The sequence below is a fragment of the Sinocyclocheilus rhinocerous genome, unplaced genomic scaffold, assembly GCF_001515625.1.
Source record: "Sinocyclocheilus rhinocerous isolate Xijiao unplaced genomic scaffold, SAMN03320098_v1.1 scaffold262, whole genome shotgun sequence".
NCBI lineage: Eukaryota > Metazoa > Chordata > Actinopteri > Cypriniformes > Cyprinidae > Sinocyclocheilus > Sinocyclocheilus rhinocerous.
This window is the reverse complement of record NW_015641038.1, coordinates 1,390,484-1,406,702: the sequence shown is the minus strand read 5'-3', so window position 1 is coordinate 1,406,702 and position 16,219 is coordinate 1,390,484. Positions and strand designations below refer to the sequence as shown.

General features: G+C 36.9%; 1 protein-coding gene across 1 annotated transcript in view; it reads right to left on the bottom strand.

Annotated features, from left to right (window-relative positions):
* LOC107754288 (CUB and sushi domain-containing protein 3-like) overlaps window positions 1-15,865 on the bottom strand; it is a 70,442-nt gene extending 54,577 nt beyond the window's left edge. Inside the window, exon 1 of the mRNA XM_016570680.1 lies at window positions 15,631-15,865. Coding sequence (XP_016426166.1) covers window positions 15,631-15,805 — 175 coding nt within the window. The 5' untranslated portion in view covers window positions 15,806-15,865. The remainder of the gene's footprint in view (window positions 1-15,630) is intronic.
* Between the last annotated feature and the right edge of the window lie 354 nt (window positions 15,866-16,219).

Sequence of the window (16,219 nt, the reverse complement as noted above, 5' to 3'; positions counted from 1 at the left end):
TTTGCCCGCTGTCATATTCATGTCATTTTCACTGTGTGCTGTATGTAAAATGAGTGTTACCTTGGCTTTATTTGAAAAAAAAAAGAAAAAAGATTTCTAATGCACACAAACTTCCCAGATTACTGAGTGCCCTGTTGGTTACAGTGTTTACTTCCTTTTTAATTATATTTTTATTCAATATTTATTTATTTGTGAAAAATACTTTGTCTTCTAGAGTATAAGTATGTTTATTTTACACAATTATTTTTAATCAATTTTCAAATGATTTAAAATTTCTTAAATATAAATGAAAATAAATTAAATTATATCGGCCATCGGCCACCCTGCTTTCCAAGATATCGGCATCGGCTGTCAAAAAACTCATATCGGTCGACCACTAGTTAGCAATGTTATAACTGAAATAATTAGGTGTAATTTGCACAGTATGCATTTTTGCATTTAAAACGCGAGGCGCAGGGCAGTCGAATGGAAATAAATCAACGTTTAGAGATGTGTTTTTTAAAAGTTTAAATTTTAACTTAAGGAATGGTCATTTTTAGAACTCTGTCATGTGTGAGACACTGAAAAAGATGCAAAACATGAGCGCAATGGTCAAATGCATCCGTCTTGGGAATGTTTACAAAAACACTTTGTATTTGAACAGCCCCTACAACGCTTTAAGACACTTTACATTTTGCTAAGTATTTGATCTAATCACACTGCTAAATTCAAATCCACTTTTGCCAGAGAGACTCGCTCAGCACGTCATATATCACAAGGTTTTTCAACTGCAAATATAAAAATGCACATTAAAAATGTACTAGCAAAAAAACATACATTCAAGAATTCGTAAAAATACACAATGGTGTCTATGGAGCGGAAATAAGAATCGAAAAAATTAACATTCAGACATACTTTGCATGTCAAACATTGGTAGAAAAGTTTTTGTGACATGCCATAAAATCAAGACTATGCTGTTTGTTCATTCTCTTTAACCTTTATTACATTGACTAAAGTACAAAGAAAAAAATTCCAATGTTTTCACTGGCTAGCTTAACTTTATTTTGTAAATATGAACAAATTTTGGTTTTGATGGCTGCAATACACTCCAAATAAGTTGAGATAGAGGCATGTTTAACACTGTGTCGCATCGACTTTCCTTTTAATTACAATGTTTAATTGTTTGGGAATTGAGGATACTAATTGTTAAAGTTTTGCAAGCAAAAGTTTTGTCCAATCTCTCTTGAAACAAGACTTCAGATGCTCAGCAGTCTGTGATCGTCGTTGTCTGATTCTCCTTTTCATGACTGGTCATACATTTTCAACAGGAGACAGATCTGAACTGCAGGCAGGCCAGTCTAGCACATTCACTCTGTGTCTACGAAACCATGCTGTTGTAGCACATGCAGAATGAGACCTGCCATTGTCTTGATCTAATAACCATGGACTTACCATGAAAGATGTCATTTTGATGGCAGTATATGTCTCTGTACAATTCCAATATATACCTCCATGTCAATGGTACCTTCGCACATATGCCAGTCACCCATGCTGTTTGCTCTGCTGCAGCCCCGTACCATGACAGACGTTTGCTTTTGCATCTGTCTCTGATGAAAGGCTGGATGGTCCCTTTGGTCCTTGGGACTGAGAACTCAACGTCCATTTTTCTCAAAAGCCAGTTGAAATGTGGACTCATCTGACCACAGCACACATTTCCACTGTATTTTTGACTATATAAGATGAGTTCTGGTCCAGAACCCCGTGAAATCACTGCATAGAATTGATGTATAGCTTTCTCCTAGAGTAACAGAGATTCAAGTTGCAATTATTTTCTGAAGTACTCCTGAGCCCATGTGGCTCTATTCAACACTGCAGCATGACGGTTTCTTATGCAATGCTATCTGAGAACTCAAAGGTCATGCACATTCAACTTTTTGAGTTTTCCTGCCTTGCTCTACACAGACTGAGATTTATCTGGATTCCCTGAAACTTTTCACAATATTATGTATGGTAGTTGGTGAAGACCTACATTCTTTGTGATTCTGCATTGAGAATTGTGATTTTTGATTTGTTTGACACTTCTCTTATGAAATTTGGCACAAAGTGATGAGCCATGATCCAGCTTTGCTTGCCAAGACTGAGATGCTCCTTTTACACCCAAACATGAGACCCTCACCTATTACCAATTCACCTGCTTATTGTGAACTGTTTCAAAACAGCGCAATTTGGATATTCTATAACCTTTTCACTTTTATTTTGTCTCTGTCCCAACTTTTTATGGAGTGTGATTTAAAAAAAAAAAAAAATTGTTTATATTTACAAAATACATTTAAGTTGGTCAGTGAAAACTTTGAAAATCTTTTCTTTGTACTTCAGTCAATTAAATAAAAGTAAAAGAGACAAATCACAGATTCTTGATTTTATTGCATTTTACAAAATGTCCCAACTTTTCTGGAATTGAGGTTGTAGTTTAAAAGTTACTTTATTCTTCTCTCAGCTCACCAGCAGCCACTCACTTTTGTGTTTTCTGGGAGAAATGGAAAAATTTAATTTAACATTTTTCAAATTAAATCTGAAAGTCTAAGAACTCTTCCTTAACTGCGTTGCAATAAAAGACAAATTACATTTACTTATTTGAGAATGGGAATATCAGATATTTCACAATCTAATAACAAGATGCGTCGCCATAGAAATAGGAATATGAGGTATTCTAAAATAGTTCACATTAAAATACATACGCATATATATATATATATATATATATATATATATATATGCAGGCAAGAAATCATGTACTGTTTTTTTTGTTTTGTTTTTTGCAAGCAACATATAGCCTATATCATTCATGTATTTCATGTTATAGTAGGTACTTTACGAGTGACAAATTTTTTTTGGTAACACTTTATTTCGATAGTCCACTTTAGACATTCTATTAACAGTAAGTAACTTTGCAACTACATGTCAACTAGCAGTTAGTAGAGTATTAGTAGACTGTCTGCTTAATATATTCTAACACTTTCTTTGTCAACTTATTCTACTAACCCTAAACCTACCCTAACAGTCTACTCTGAGAGTTAGTAGACATGTAGTTGCAAATTAATGAGAATTAGTTGACATGTAGTTGACATGTAGTTACAAAGTTACTTATAGTTAATAGAATGTCTAAAGTGGACTATCAAAATAAAGTGTAATCTTTTTTTTTTTTGAAGGGCTCTAAAACGCGTGAAATGGACTTTTCCTGTCTGCTGCCTTTGACGTCACAGCTCATACACTGGAAAGATAGTCGCTGAGGGCTTGGGACTTGGCATGTTATGTAGTAATATTGAATTCAATAAAGCGTGACAAAAAGTACATTTGAATAACATTAATGGGAAACATATCTAACCAGTAAACACAAGTCTTTGTTTACCCATTACTAGTTTACACAATGTTGGAATAAATAAAAATAAATAATGTGCTGGTACAATTTTTTGCCAATAACCTCCATTCTGACAGTGGCCTAGAGCCTGAAAACTGACGTCTGGCTCTGTGGCTCTCCAGAAAAATGTATCTCAAAGATGAGAGTGATTTTGTTTCCAGACACCTGCTGCTGACATCATAATCATAACTCAACCTGCCCACCCTCTCCCCATATTAGCTATTGATTGGCCTTCATAGTTGAAACACATGCATTCTGGTTTGTTCTCACGAAAACACAGAGCCACAGTAATTAAAGCACTGAAAGTACATTAAACCTTTTAGCAAGTCCAATAATATTATTTATAAAACTTTATAAAACTCACTTACTCAGACAATACCACAGTAGCTTTGTAAGCACTAGCTTAGCCAGACAATAATAATAAATCATAGTGCAATTAAACATAGTCATTATAACTCTCTCCCCAAGCCAGTCTTTGGCCTTTTGAAGCCTGTTGAACCATATAAATTCTGATGAGAGGTTGTTCTTTCCTCTGTGGAGTGAAAGAAAAAAAATGTCCAGCCTTATTAGATTTGCAGCCCTCTGCAGGAACTGAAGGAAACAGCTACTATATGCAAACAGCTGGAACAAAGTCATCCTCGTCTAACATTGTTCAAGGCATAAAGCCAAGCCTTTCACAACAATACTATAAAAAGTCCCCATTCGACTAAAGTAATATTTTAAAAGGCCACAGGAGATCACATTAGCCTTCAGCATTGTGCCATAATCACCATTATATCACGTGACACAGACCATGTGACACGGATGGTTAGGTAAAAAATAATATAATGATGATGAATTTTAATTACAGAGGCGATAGGCTTGCCTAATATCAGCATTCACAGCATGCACAGTCAACCAGATAAAGTGAAGGGCCGTAACTCAAAATTTGGTCTTGAATCTTGCTGGACTAGAACAAATGATCTCAAGGTGACATTGACGCAGGTAAAACTGATGAAGTTGCAATATCTCAAACTGTGTGGACACGCACTCAAAATATCACACACTAATTTAAAATGTTTGCCATTTTAATTAGATTGTGCTCTGAGATTGCGTTATCTGATGAACTTACGGGGGCGTTGAGATTCAGCGACATCTGAGCCGGAACAGAGTAGAAAAGCATTACATAACAAACTTTAAATAGGTTATTCAAACTAGTTTAAATAGGTTATTGTGGTGGTTCAATTCAGATAGCAGCTGAATGGCACCTGAAACTTGAAATAGCAACACTACAAAGCAGCCCGCTCAGTGGAAAAGCTAGAAACTCTTTATGCTTTATTAAATAAGACAGTAGGAGACACATTTTTAAGAATTACAGTTTGCTTGGGGCATCTGGTATTTTAAATGTATAGCAAAACATCTTGGCTTCTGTTGACTGTATGCCATAGTTCCAAGCACTTTATGAAATTAATATTGCAGTGCGAGAAATTCTGGGAAAAACTGGGTTTTCTAGTTTATGGAATCATCTAATATGACAACCCGACATGCAGCTGCATCCTCTGCCAAAGCCAGAAGCCTAGGAAAGAAAGGTCAAGGGGTCAAGCTAGTCCAGATCTCTGTCCAGCTGTGTCCTCGCTCTAGTCGATGACAGGTATACGTGTCATTCTTCCTTCATTAACGGCCACTACAAAAATATCACTCCATATTATTTCCAATGCAAACTCAAAGAGATATTATTTATATCTGCTGTATATGAAAGGGAAACAGCATATGTGAAGGGAACTGGAGGGAGAAAAGAGTAAATGAGCTTTGAGGAAATTGGCAGAGAGGCTCAGCATGAGGCAGCCCCAATTCAAGGGAACCCAGATCGTACTGACAGCTATTTTCCCCTTAAACAAGATGACAACCATGAGAATCGGGCAGGAAAAAGCCGCCCTTGTGAAACAATGAGGCTGCAAATATATCAGTGACTGTATTAAACGCATCTAGGCTGAAAACAATGAGGCAGAAAGAATCAGATGATAAAGCCACAGTGCATACGACCTGCTCGCAAATTCTACATGGCAAAATGTCAATCGTATAACGCCACACGCTCCCACCTCCGCTGAATTGTCGCCATTGGCTGTCGTCAAGGGATGGTGACTCCTCTCTATCAAGAAAAAACACTTCAGAATGGACTTTGATGTCATTTCTTCATTCACAGAAGTTGACCCATAAAAGCCTGGCTCTGCACTGTGTTCATGGACATTCTGATGAGGGCAGAGGTCTAGGTCCAACATGTCTAGGAAATTCGCCAGTCTAGTGGTAAAAATAGCAATGTACAGCCATACACAGGCATACATATGGATTCACTGGATCTAATTATCGTATATCACTCCAATGCTTTAAATATAGCCAGTGATGGACAAAATATATTTGAGTTAAAAGACAGATAGCCTGATAAAATATAAATCCATTAAAGTATTTCTTTTAATTTTATACTTAGTTTCACTTTTACTTACTAGTTGTAACCAGGGGCGTGTCTACGTGGTGGCCAGGGGTTGCACCGGCCCCCCCTGAAATTTGGCTGGCCACCCCAGGTGCCCCCCCTACCAGATGTCTTGCGATAGGCTTGTTTTTAGTAAATTTCTAACTGCATCTGGCTGTGCCGGATCCTGGCGTGTGCAGCTGCCTAAGGCCGCTTTCTTCTCTTCTTTATACTTAATTCTAGCCGGTTTCTAGGCGCCTAGAAATTCTAATTTCTAGGCGGTTTCTACAGCGTGACCTAAATGACTAATATCGAGCGCATAATGTTACGTGTTATGCGTGAGCTTCTTCTAAATGCTATTCTTCACTCACACAAAACTGGATGTGTGCTTTTAAATATACATTGTTCTTTTATGAATTGGCTCTGCTCTCGCTCAGATATTGCGTGTACACGCTCAAACGTTGTCTTCGCATCACTGAAGACTAGAAGAGTTTTTTTTTTAAATTCATGTGAGTAGGCGTTTCTCACTAAATGGAAGCAAGCTGAATATAGTCAGTCTTCTCTAGTTATTTATTTTATTCATATAGCCTACTTAGTTAAGTGTCAATGAACAGTATTCTGACATGAGTTTTTGTTTTCTAGATGGAATCATCTGTGCAGTGGTTGTGTCTGTATGCATATTGTTGCGGGTCCAGTAACGCACGTCGTGGCACGAGTGCAACCCTCCCTCTCAAACAGTGAATAACGGAAATGAGCGAGGAGGGAGTGCACTGTTTCTAGATTTGGACCAGTGACCAGAAGATTAGACTCGCTCAAGAGACAGTGTCAACAAGGGGAAAGCCAATGGCGACAACACTGGCTGCGTTAGAAACAGGTAAGATGTATTTGGGAAAAATAATGAATACAAATAAAATGAAGCGGTGAAATTCAAAACAACATTACAACATGACACAAAAGAAAAGTAATGGCAAAAACTAAAATAAAGACTTGTTCCAAACAAATTAAAATGTACCTTTTTGTAACCCCTTATATATATTTATTTTTCTATTTAGTTTTGTGACTATTATTGATTGTTTACCTCTTTTTTTACCTATTTAAATTCAAACTAATAAAGTTAATTGACCCTTACTCGGCTAATATGTGTATACAATTTATTTTCACCTATTTATTCAATTTGTTTCTAATTGGCTTATTTGATGTAGAGAATAACTTTAAATTTGAATACAATTCTTCCAAATGATAACCCTTTGAAATACCTTTTTCACCCTCGTTTTATATATATATATATATATATATATATATAACCAAATAATTAGATGAAATAAAATACAGTAGAATTTAAAAGTAAAAAAATAACAATAGAAAAAATTTAAATCACAATAAATCAAATTAACTGCTCACAATAGCAGACTCAATATGAATTATGATTTCACTAAATCTCAGTTCCAGTTCAATGCTACTTACACGAGATCCTTCTTCCGCAATTGAATTCTGCGCAACACAGTTCAGTCAGAAAGGGAGGAAAACATACACACTATCCTACCACTCCGCTGATTCCTTGATCCACCAAGCTCGGCCCTTATATGGGCATGACTCGCCAGTTCCTGCACACAATGATGGCTTTAACACGAAGCAGGGACAGTTCAAGTTCAAAATCCTCCTCAGAAATCGGTTAGTATCCAGGAAACGTGCAGCATCCGACTCAGGAAATGATGAAAAAGTAGAAAATAGAAAGGAAACGAGAAAGGACAAAAAAAAGGAAAATAATTCGATTTTTTCAGTTATGAAATAAAGTTTCCAGAAAGGCAAAACTTCAACTTCAGGCCTGTATCTTCCCCGTAGCATTCTAATGACTGTTCAATCCACACTTTTATCTCAAAATCTTATTTATCATTTATTTATCTGTTAGTTTGTTCGTTCAAATTCTATTGTTTCTCTTCTTTTTCAGGATCGCATCAGCTGCTTCTCTCTCGAAAAGAGCGTTGCATCATCTCTGTCTCGGCTCCACCTGTTAGGGCGGGGCTAACTTTCCACTCGTCTAATTGGACCAATCTTCATCTTATTACGTTTTTAATGTAGTCAAGTAAAAGTTTCCCAAAATGAAAATAGAGTACAGATCCAGTCCACCATTGAATATACCAGAAACCTCCGAGCAGTACTGAAAAGCAAGTAGCTGCTGAATACTGCAGCAGTACAGATGTATTCCAGAATTATAAAAACAAACACAGCTTTTCTCTCTTTTTTTTTTTTTTGACACTGCGGCTGTAGCAGCCGTTTGTAAATGTGTTTGAGAATGTTTATAGGTGTGTATGGACTGAGCAACACTGTCACAAGAGGTAGTGGTGAGAATGGGTTGCACAAACAGACAGCTCCACGCCTCTGCACCTGATCCTTCCTGACAGACACAGGGCTCCAACCAGACCATGTTTCCAACACAGCTGTCACTTTCTCTTCTTTGAGGTCAGAAAAATGCTTCAATATGACTATATATGCTGCAACAAAGTTTCGTTTATTTTTGTAGTAGATCAGCTTACTGAAATGGATTCAGTCTTTACTGAGAGACAGTGAAACTGCTTTAATACAATGAATAATTGCTATTGAAAAAAACTTAATTCTTGTGGGTCAAAATAAAATCATTGTATAAATCACTGTGCGTTTGTGCGCAGTGCACTTGTGAAGTACTTCACGCACTGAAAGCCCTTTACAAGTAATGAGGTTGTGACTCAGCCATCACTCATGTAGCCTACCATTGTGTGACAGTACTCTAAACATCATCTAGTCTGGACAGAGCCTTTTGTTATTCTCTTCCTTGATAATCAATTACTAGCTGTGGCTGAAAAGGTGGTAAACAGGACCACAGATCACACTGATGAAATTGTTAGTGCCCCCTGCTGGCTCTCACCAACATTACCACTGACGTGACTTACAAGGTTGGCATGATGATGGTTTGAATATGGAATAATAGTAATAATAATAATATGTAATATCCATTGCATATCCAAACTCATTTTGGTTGTTACAGCACTAAAATGCAGCATGTGGTAAATAATGCCCATGTTGGTTAACAACAGTTAACAATATTAAAACCATCTGACAATCTAATGTCTAGGCCTAATTCCCTAATGAAATACATAGGAATTCTGTGCTTGAAGCAGCTTTAATGGTGTATCCCAAAATGCTGTTTTCTGTACTCTGACCTTTAGGGATTTCAGGTTATTTCCCTAGACACATAATATATGCTTGTAAACATTCTTTCACTGAGCACACCACCAAGGAAAAACGTGGCAAGCCAATAAAATGGCTGGTAATTTTACAAGGATATTCAACATAACATTTAACTCTGGAATATTACAGTGACACCAGAAATCTGTCTGAAATATCTATAGTTTTTTACACACACACATACATATATACATACATATATATATATATAGAGAGAGAGAGAGAGAGAGATTTACAGTAAATTACTTTAGAGACACAATATTTGTCATTGTATAGTGTATTTTTTTCTCCATCAGTGAAGCCACAGCAATTAGTTTCACATCTCCAAGCAACACGGTAGCCTTCCTGAATGAATCAGTGTTACGAACTGATTCAGTGAATAATTCAATGACTCACTTGTTTCATTCCAGTATGAATCAGTGATTTTAAACAAATTGTTTGAAGGAATGATACAATGAGTCACTCATTATACAGTCACTTGTCACCACCAACTGGTTTATCGACTCAAGTAGAAAGTATTTTGTTAATTATAATTTATAATACAACAATAATGCAAAACACAGTTTCAACCTAACTCAATGTTATCAGATTTGACATGTTAATTATTTTCAATAAAAATAATGTGAAACACAATTTCATAGCAGTAATAAAACATTTGTGGTATGTAGGTTTACTCAGCATTAGCAGATCTGAAAATAAGTAAAATATTATTTTCAACAAGAATAATGCAAAATACAGTTCCATACCAACAATAAATAGTTATGGATGAAAAATTAACTCACCATTTTATTGAAAAGGTTTGGTAAAATGTTAATTTTTGGACCCTGCTTAATCTGCATATTTTAGCTTTTTTAAATAAACACAAAGCCTGACATCAGAGCTTCTTATATGACTCTTAAAAGACCCTCATGAGGAACAATTTGTATTCCAACTACCACTTCCACTAATTTAAAATATCATTCCTTCTGAAAAGCCATCCATCTGTCAGTGTTTTTGCGTGTTTTGTACTACAAGCTGTTTAACACTTCAGATGTAGTCAAGTACAAGTAAAGAGACCAAAGTAGATGTGAGTATTTGTGCATGACTAATGCAACGTTGATCATCAGGAGCTGTTAAGGAGAAGAACAGAAGATAATTCTAGGAAAAACTATAGGTGATCCACTGAGCATTCATGCAAAGCTTTGTTACTGTGAGAGGATCACTCCAACTCCCGATCAATTCTCCTCAGGGTGGGAGAAAAGGTGATGCATATCTAAGTAGCAACAGTATAGTCTACAGCCGAAGCACAGATATTCAACATATTCCCTTCAGAAGAGATATTCACATCCCTTTATGTCCTATTCATGTGTCCACCAATAAACAGAAACCATCTAATTGGATCCATTTTATCGAGGCAGCTCAATTTCCCACGAGACGTAATTCCAACCTGAGGGCAATGTGCCATTTGTCAATTGACAGGAAACACTACAGAACATGTTACACGGCAAGCCTCACACACGCAAACAGCTGCTAGAAATCATCCTGTAAGAGGTGCATATTCATACAAACAACCCTAAACATGCTTTTTGTAGAAGAGGAGTTCCTAAAATCTATTTGACTGAAGACATCTGGGGACTTTAATGACCCTGCTCTGCACCTGGCTCTTCAACAGCCATGCTTTGCTCATGGAGATTAAAAGCCTCTTTCAGGCGTGCCAGAGAAGAGGCAGTGTTACACAGCAGCAAACTGTAACATGCTGGATTTTACACTTGTAAGACAGGGCACTGATCCCAAGTATGATGCCTCTTCCAGCTATTAATCCATCCCCTCAGGACTTGTCCTCAGTGGGTTCGTATGTTCACCACTGAGTAGACATATTCGGCTTCTAGCTGGTGAACTGTGGTCAGTTTATAGCGACTAATTCGAAACAAATGAGATTAAAGAGGCTTTTGATAAAGCCAGGCAAACTAGATTTATGATAGGGCAGGTTAACCACAACAGCCTTAGACTAATATATTAGTTTTAGCCCGAAATTTTGATTTATTAAGCTGCCTTTCAGTATAAACAAACTGAAAGAACCCTGCTGTTTTGTGAAATTAGATATGTCATAATTTATGGAAATAAACAAGACTTTGAAACTAGACTTTTCTGCTCTATTAACGAGGACAAATGCTTCCATTATTTGACAGTCAGTCTATTTATTTTCCCTTCATGTTGCTTAAGCATGAAAAAAGAAAAGTTGTAGATCCTAAAACACAAAAATTGTCTATATAGAATTTAACTAAATTAATCTCCTATGGCCCATACAGCATCCTTTTTCAACCTCAAGGTCTTGTATTGCCCAATAACATTTTCATGTGAATTATGCATAAATACTAAAAATACAAATACTGGACTGTTTAACTTCAAAGCCTGCAACTGATCGTTTTATACTACTATCACAAAATCGACAAACTCTAGAAAATATCTCTTATTTTTTTGCAATCAATTTTTGCATGATTCCACAATGTCCTCACATATATATATATATAGAGAGAGAGAGAGAGAGAGATTTACAGTAAATTACTTTAGAGACACAATATTTGTCATTGTATAGTGTATTTTTTTCTCCATCAGTGAAGCCACAGCAATTAGTTTCACATCTCCAAGCAACACGGTAGCCTTCCTGAATGAATCAGTGTTACGAACTGATTCAGTGAATAATTCAATGACTCACTTGTTTCATTCCAGTATGAATCAGTGATTTTAAACAAATTGTTTGAAGGAATGATACAATGAGTCACTCATTATACAGTCACTTGTCACCACCAACTGGTTTATCGACTCAAGTAGAAAGTATTTTGTTAATTATAATTTATAATACAACAATAATGCAAAACACAGTTTCAACCTAACTCAATGTTATCAGATTTGACATGTTAATTATTTTCAATAAAAATAATGTGAAACACAATTTCATAGCAGTAATAAAACATTTGTGGTATGTAGGTTTACTCAGCATTAGCAGATCTGAAAATAAGTAAAATATTATTTTCAACAAGAATAATGCAAAATACAGTTCCATACCAACAATAAATAGTTATGGATGAAAAATTAACTCACCATTTTATTGAAAAGGTTTGGTAAAATGTTAATTTTTGGACCCTGCTTAATCTGCATATTTTAGCTTTTTTAAATAAACACAAAGCCTGACATCAGAGCTTCTTATATGACTCTTAAAAGACCCTCATGAGGAACAATTTGTATTCCAACTACCACTTCCACTAATTTAAAATATCATTCCTTCTGAAAAGCCATCCATCTGTCAGTGTTTTTGCGTGTTTTGTACTACAAGCTGTTTAACACTTCAGATGTAGTCAAGTACAAGTAAAGAGACCAAAGTAGATGTGAGTATTTGTGCATGACTAATGCAACGTTGATCATCAGGAGCTGTTAAGGAGAAGAACAGAAGATAATTCTAGGAAAAACTATAGGTGATCCACTGAGCATTCATGCAAAGCTTTGTTACTGTGAGAGGATCACTCCAACTCCCGATCAATTCTCCTCAGGGTGGGAGAAAAGGTGATGCATATCTAAGTAGCAACAGTATAGTCTACAGCCGAAGCACAGATATTCAACATATTCCCTTCAGAAGAGATATTCACATCCCTTTATGTCCTATTCATGTGTCCACCAATAAACAGAAACCATCTAATTGGATCCATTTTATCGAGGCAGCTCAATTTCCCACGAGACGTAATTCCAACCTGAGGGCAATGTGCCATTTGTCAATTGACAGGAAACACTACAGAACATGTTACACGGCAAGCCTCACACACGCAAACAGCTGCTAGAAATCATCCTGTAAGAGGTGCATATTCATACAAACAACCCTAAACATGCTTTTTGTAGAAGAGGAGTTCCTAAAATCTATTTGACTGAAGACATCTGGGGACTTTAATGACCCTGCTCTGCACCTGGCTCTTCAACAGCCATGCTTTGCTCATGGAGATTAAAAGCCTCTTTCAGGCGTGCCAGAGAAGAGGCAGTGTTACACAGCAGCAAACTGTAACATGCTGGATTTTACACTTGTAAGACAGGGCACTGATCCCAAGTATGATGCCTCTTCCAGCTATTAATCCATCCCCTCAGGACTTGTCCTCAGTGGGTTCGTATGTTCACCACTGAGTAGACATATTCGGCTTCTAGCTGGTGAACTGTGGTCAGTTTATAGCGACTAATTCGAAACAAATGAGATTAAAGAGGCTTTTGATAAAGCCAGGCAAACTAGATTTATGATAGGGCAGGTTAACCACAACAGCCTTAGACTAATATATTAGTTTTAGCCCGAAATTTTGATTTATTAAGCTGCCTTTCAGTATAAACAAACTGAAAGAACCCTGCTGTTTTGTGAAATTAGATATGTCATAACTTATGGAAATAAACAAGACTTTGAAACTAGACTTTTCTGCTCTATTAACGAGGACAAATGCTTCCATTATTTGACAGTCAGTCTATTTATTTTCCCTTCATGTTGCTTAAGCATGAAAAAAGAAAAGTTGTAGATCCTAAAACACAAAAATTGTCTATATAGAATTTAACTAAATTAATCTCCTATGGCCCATACAGCATCCTTTTTCAACCTCAAGGTCTTGTATTGCCCAATAACATTTTCATGTGAATTATGCATAAATACTAAAAATACAAATACTGGACTGTTTAACTTCAAAGCCTGTAACTGATCGTTTTATACTACTATCACAAAATCGACAAACTCTAGAAAATATCTCTTATTTTTTTGCAATCAATTTTTGCATGATTCCACAATGTCCTCACATTCCAGTTAAGCCCTGCTGGTTTTCCTTATATTAGAAAATGTGCCTTTGCAGCAAGAAATGAGTATGAAGCACGTTTATATAAAAATCTACCACCCGGACTCCTGCAGAGCGACCGGCTTCCAGAACAGTGAATTTTTAATTCAGCGCCAGTAGAATAATGTTCATAATTAAGTTTTGTCCTAAGGCTTGCTGAACCAGCCTAAAATGGTCACACATTTGCTGGTTTAAAAATTAGTTGTTGGGTACGTCAACCAGTTAAACACCATCTTGCCGATGCTAGGAGATCAGCAAGACTATGTTAAACCACCTAAGACCAGCAAACCATCTTAGGCTGGTTTAAGATTTTTTTTCTCTTATTTATGAATTAAAGTATCATATATGTTCATACCAAGAGTTTATGTGTTTATTGAAGTACACTAAACAACTGCAAGTCAGAATGACTCACTGAATAGCGCGCGTTCTCTATCTAGAAGTAAGGCAGTGGTGATTCGAGGTCTAGATCGCATTAATTATCCTCGGGATCTCGTCACACTGCCCCCACGCGATGGGTTATCAGCCAACAAGACTGCATCTCGCACACTTTACGGACACCAGTACTGCTGTTTATCCGTATCTCCCCAATCCAACTAGGAAACACATCAAGCCCTTTTCAGTATTCATTCCGCGTAACGATATAGGCTACTTGATACGCTAAGCATCTAATCAAGATTACAGAAAAATAATCAAATTGTTAATATCTTATCTGTTTATATTTATTAAATAATATAACATAATGAGTGATTTGATTTGAGCTGGCGGTACTATTCTTATAATCCGTTTAGCATCAGATGAATCAGCTCTGATGCAAATTAAAATGCTAGGCAGGTGGTAATGACCAAGATACATCAGGCAGAAGTGTTGCCCAGGGGTTTGCCTCCACCCCACTAAATTCAATCAAACTACAAAGGTTTTTTTTTTAAACAGAAAACTAACAATTTCACGTTTCTAAAACTTCTCTTCTAAAAGCCTTATTCCATATCCCGCTAAGAATCACACAAATAAAAGCTCACACCAAGCCTCATCCAAATAAATCCACTGAAAACGCCGAGGATGTTTCAAACCTATAGCCTATGTGATCATGTATATGGAGACGGCGTGCAACAGTTAAAACCTCCAAATCAAGGCTGATCAATTAGGCGTCCAGACGCGTCAATTCCATCGCGAGATGCTGGGTGAGAAGGTACACTGACAAGTGTTAGGTCGAAATCTTACGCGCCACACGTTATCCAGCATGTTCTTGACTACTTATAGACTAACACACGTGTTAATGGTGCATTTTGTTGGCTGTATAACCACTATACCATAAGGAATCTTGATTCGCTTTCTATCTCCAACCCATATGTGCTACCCGAAAATAGGCACTCGTAACACGCGTTCATTTGAGATTCCCCACATCTCCAGTAATTAGCAGTTTCCTAATAGTGATTATTTGAAACCACCCTGCGTGCTGTTGATATGTAAAACAGCTCGTATAAAATCTCCCTACGCCCTTATATTACTTTGTGATCCATCACTTAATGACCACAAGCAACTCACGTATCCGCTCGAGCATACTGCAAGAGTATTTATTGAGTCCTCGCTCAATGCCTGCATTGAGTAAATGCGCTTCTATTCTCAAGCATTTGCTGCACGGTTGGTTCTCCTCTCCCTACATCCACTCCAAGCTCGTTCCCATCCATATACACAATGATGCAAAACCTCCGAATAACTCTTTGAGACTGATGACTTACCTCGCACGCATGTGACCATCATAAAAAATATCAGATTCCAAAACGTAACTCCAGTTTTAATCCCCATTTTCTTTGCTCGGGAGTCCACCGGACCACATCTAATACATCCTCTCTTGAAAACGGTCAGGAATCCCGTTGATCTGACGCTGTGCCCCTCTGTGTCATCAATGTTCATATTCACATGAAGGTAGTTGTTCTTTCCCTCAGCCAGAAGCGGAGCGGTTCGCGGTGTGGCTCGAAGTGAACGGAGATGCTGGGATCCCACAGCAACCTTGACGAGGACTCAACCATCTCGCCAAAAGGGGCCAAACTCTCTGCGCTGTGATCTCGCTCACCGACTTCTATTCACTGCTATTCAGTGGATTAACTGAATTAATTGCTCATAATTGCTCAAATAAAACAATTAGTGCATTTATCAGTAAATGAATGAAGTTTTTCCCCCAGCAAGTATAAAAGAATAAAAACATATATAGTCATTTTGAAATAGAGCATACATATGCAAATGCTTATTAATGGCCATTTGGGTTTTTAATGCAACATTTGTTGAATATATGAATTTATTTTCATAAAGGCACATCAAAACAATCCA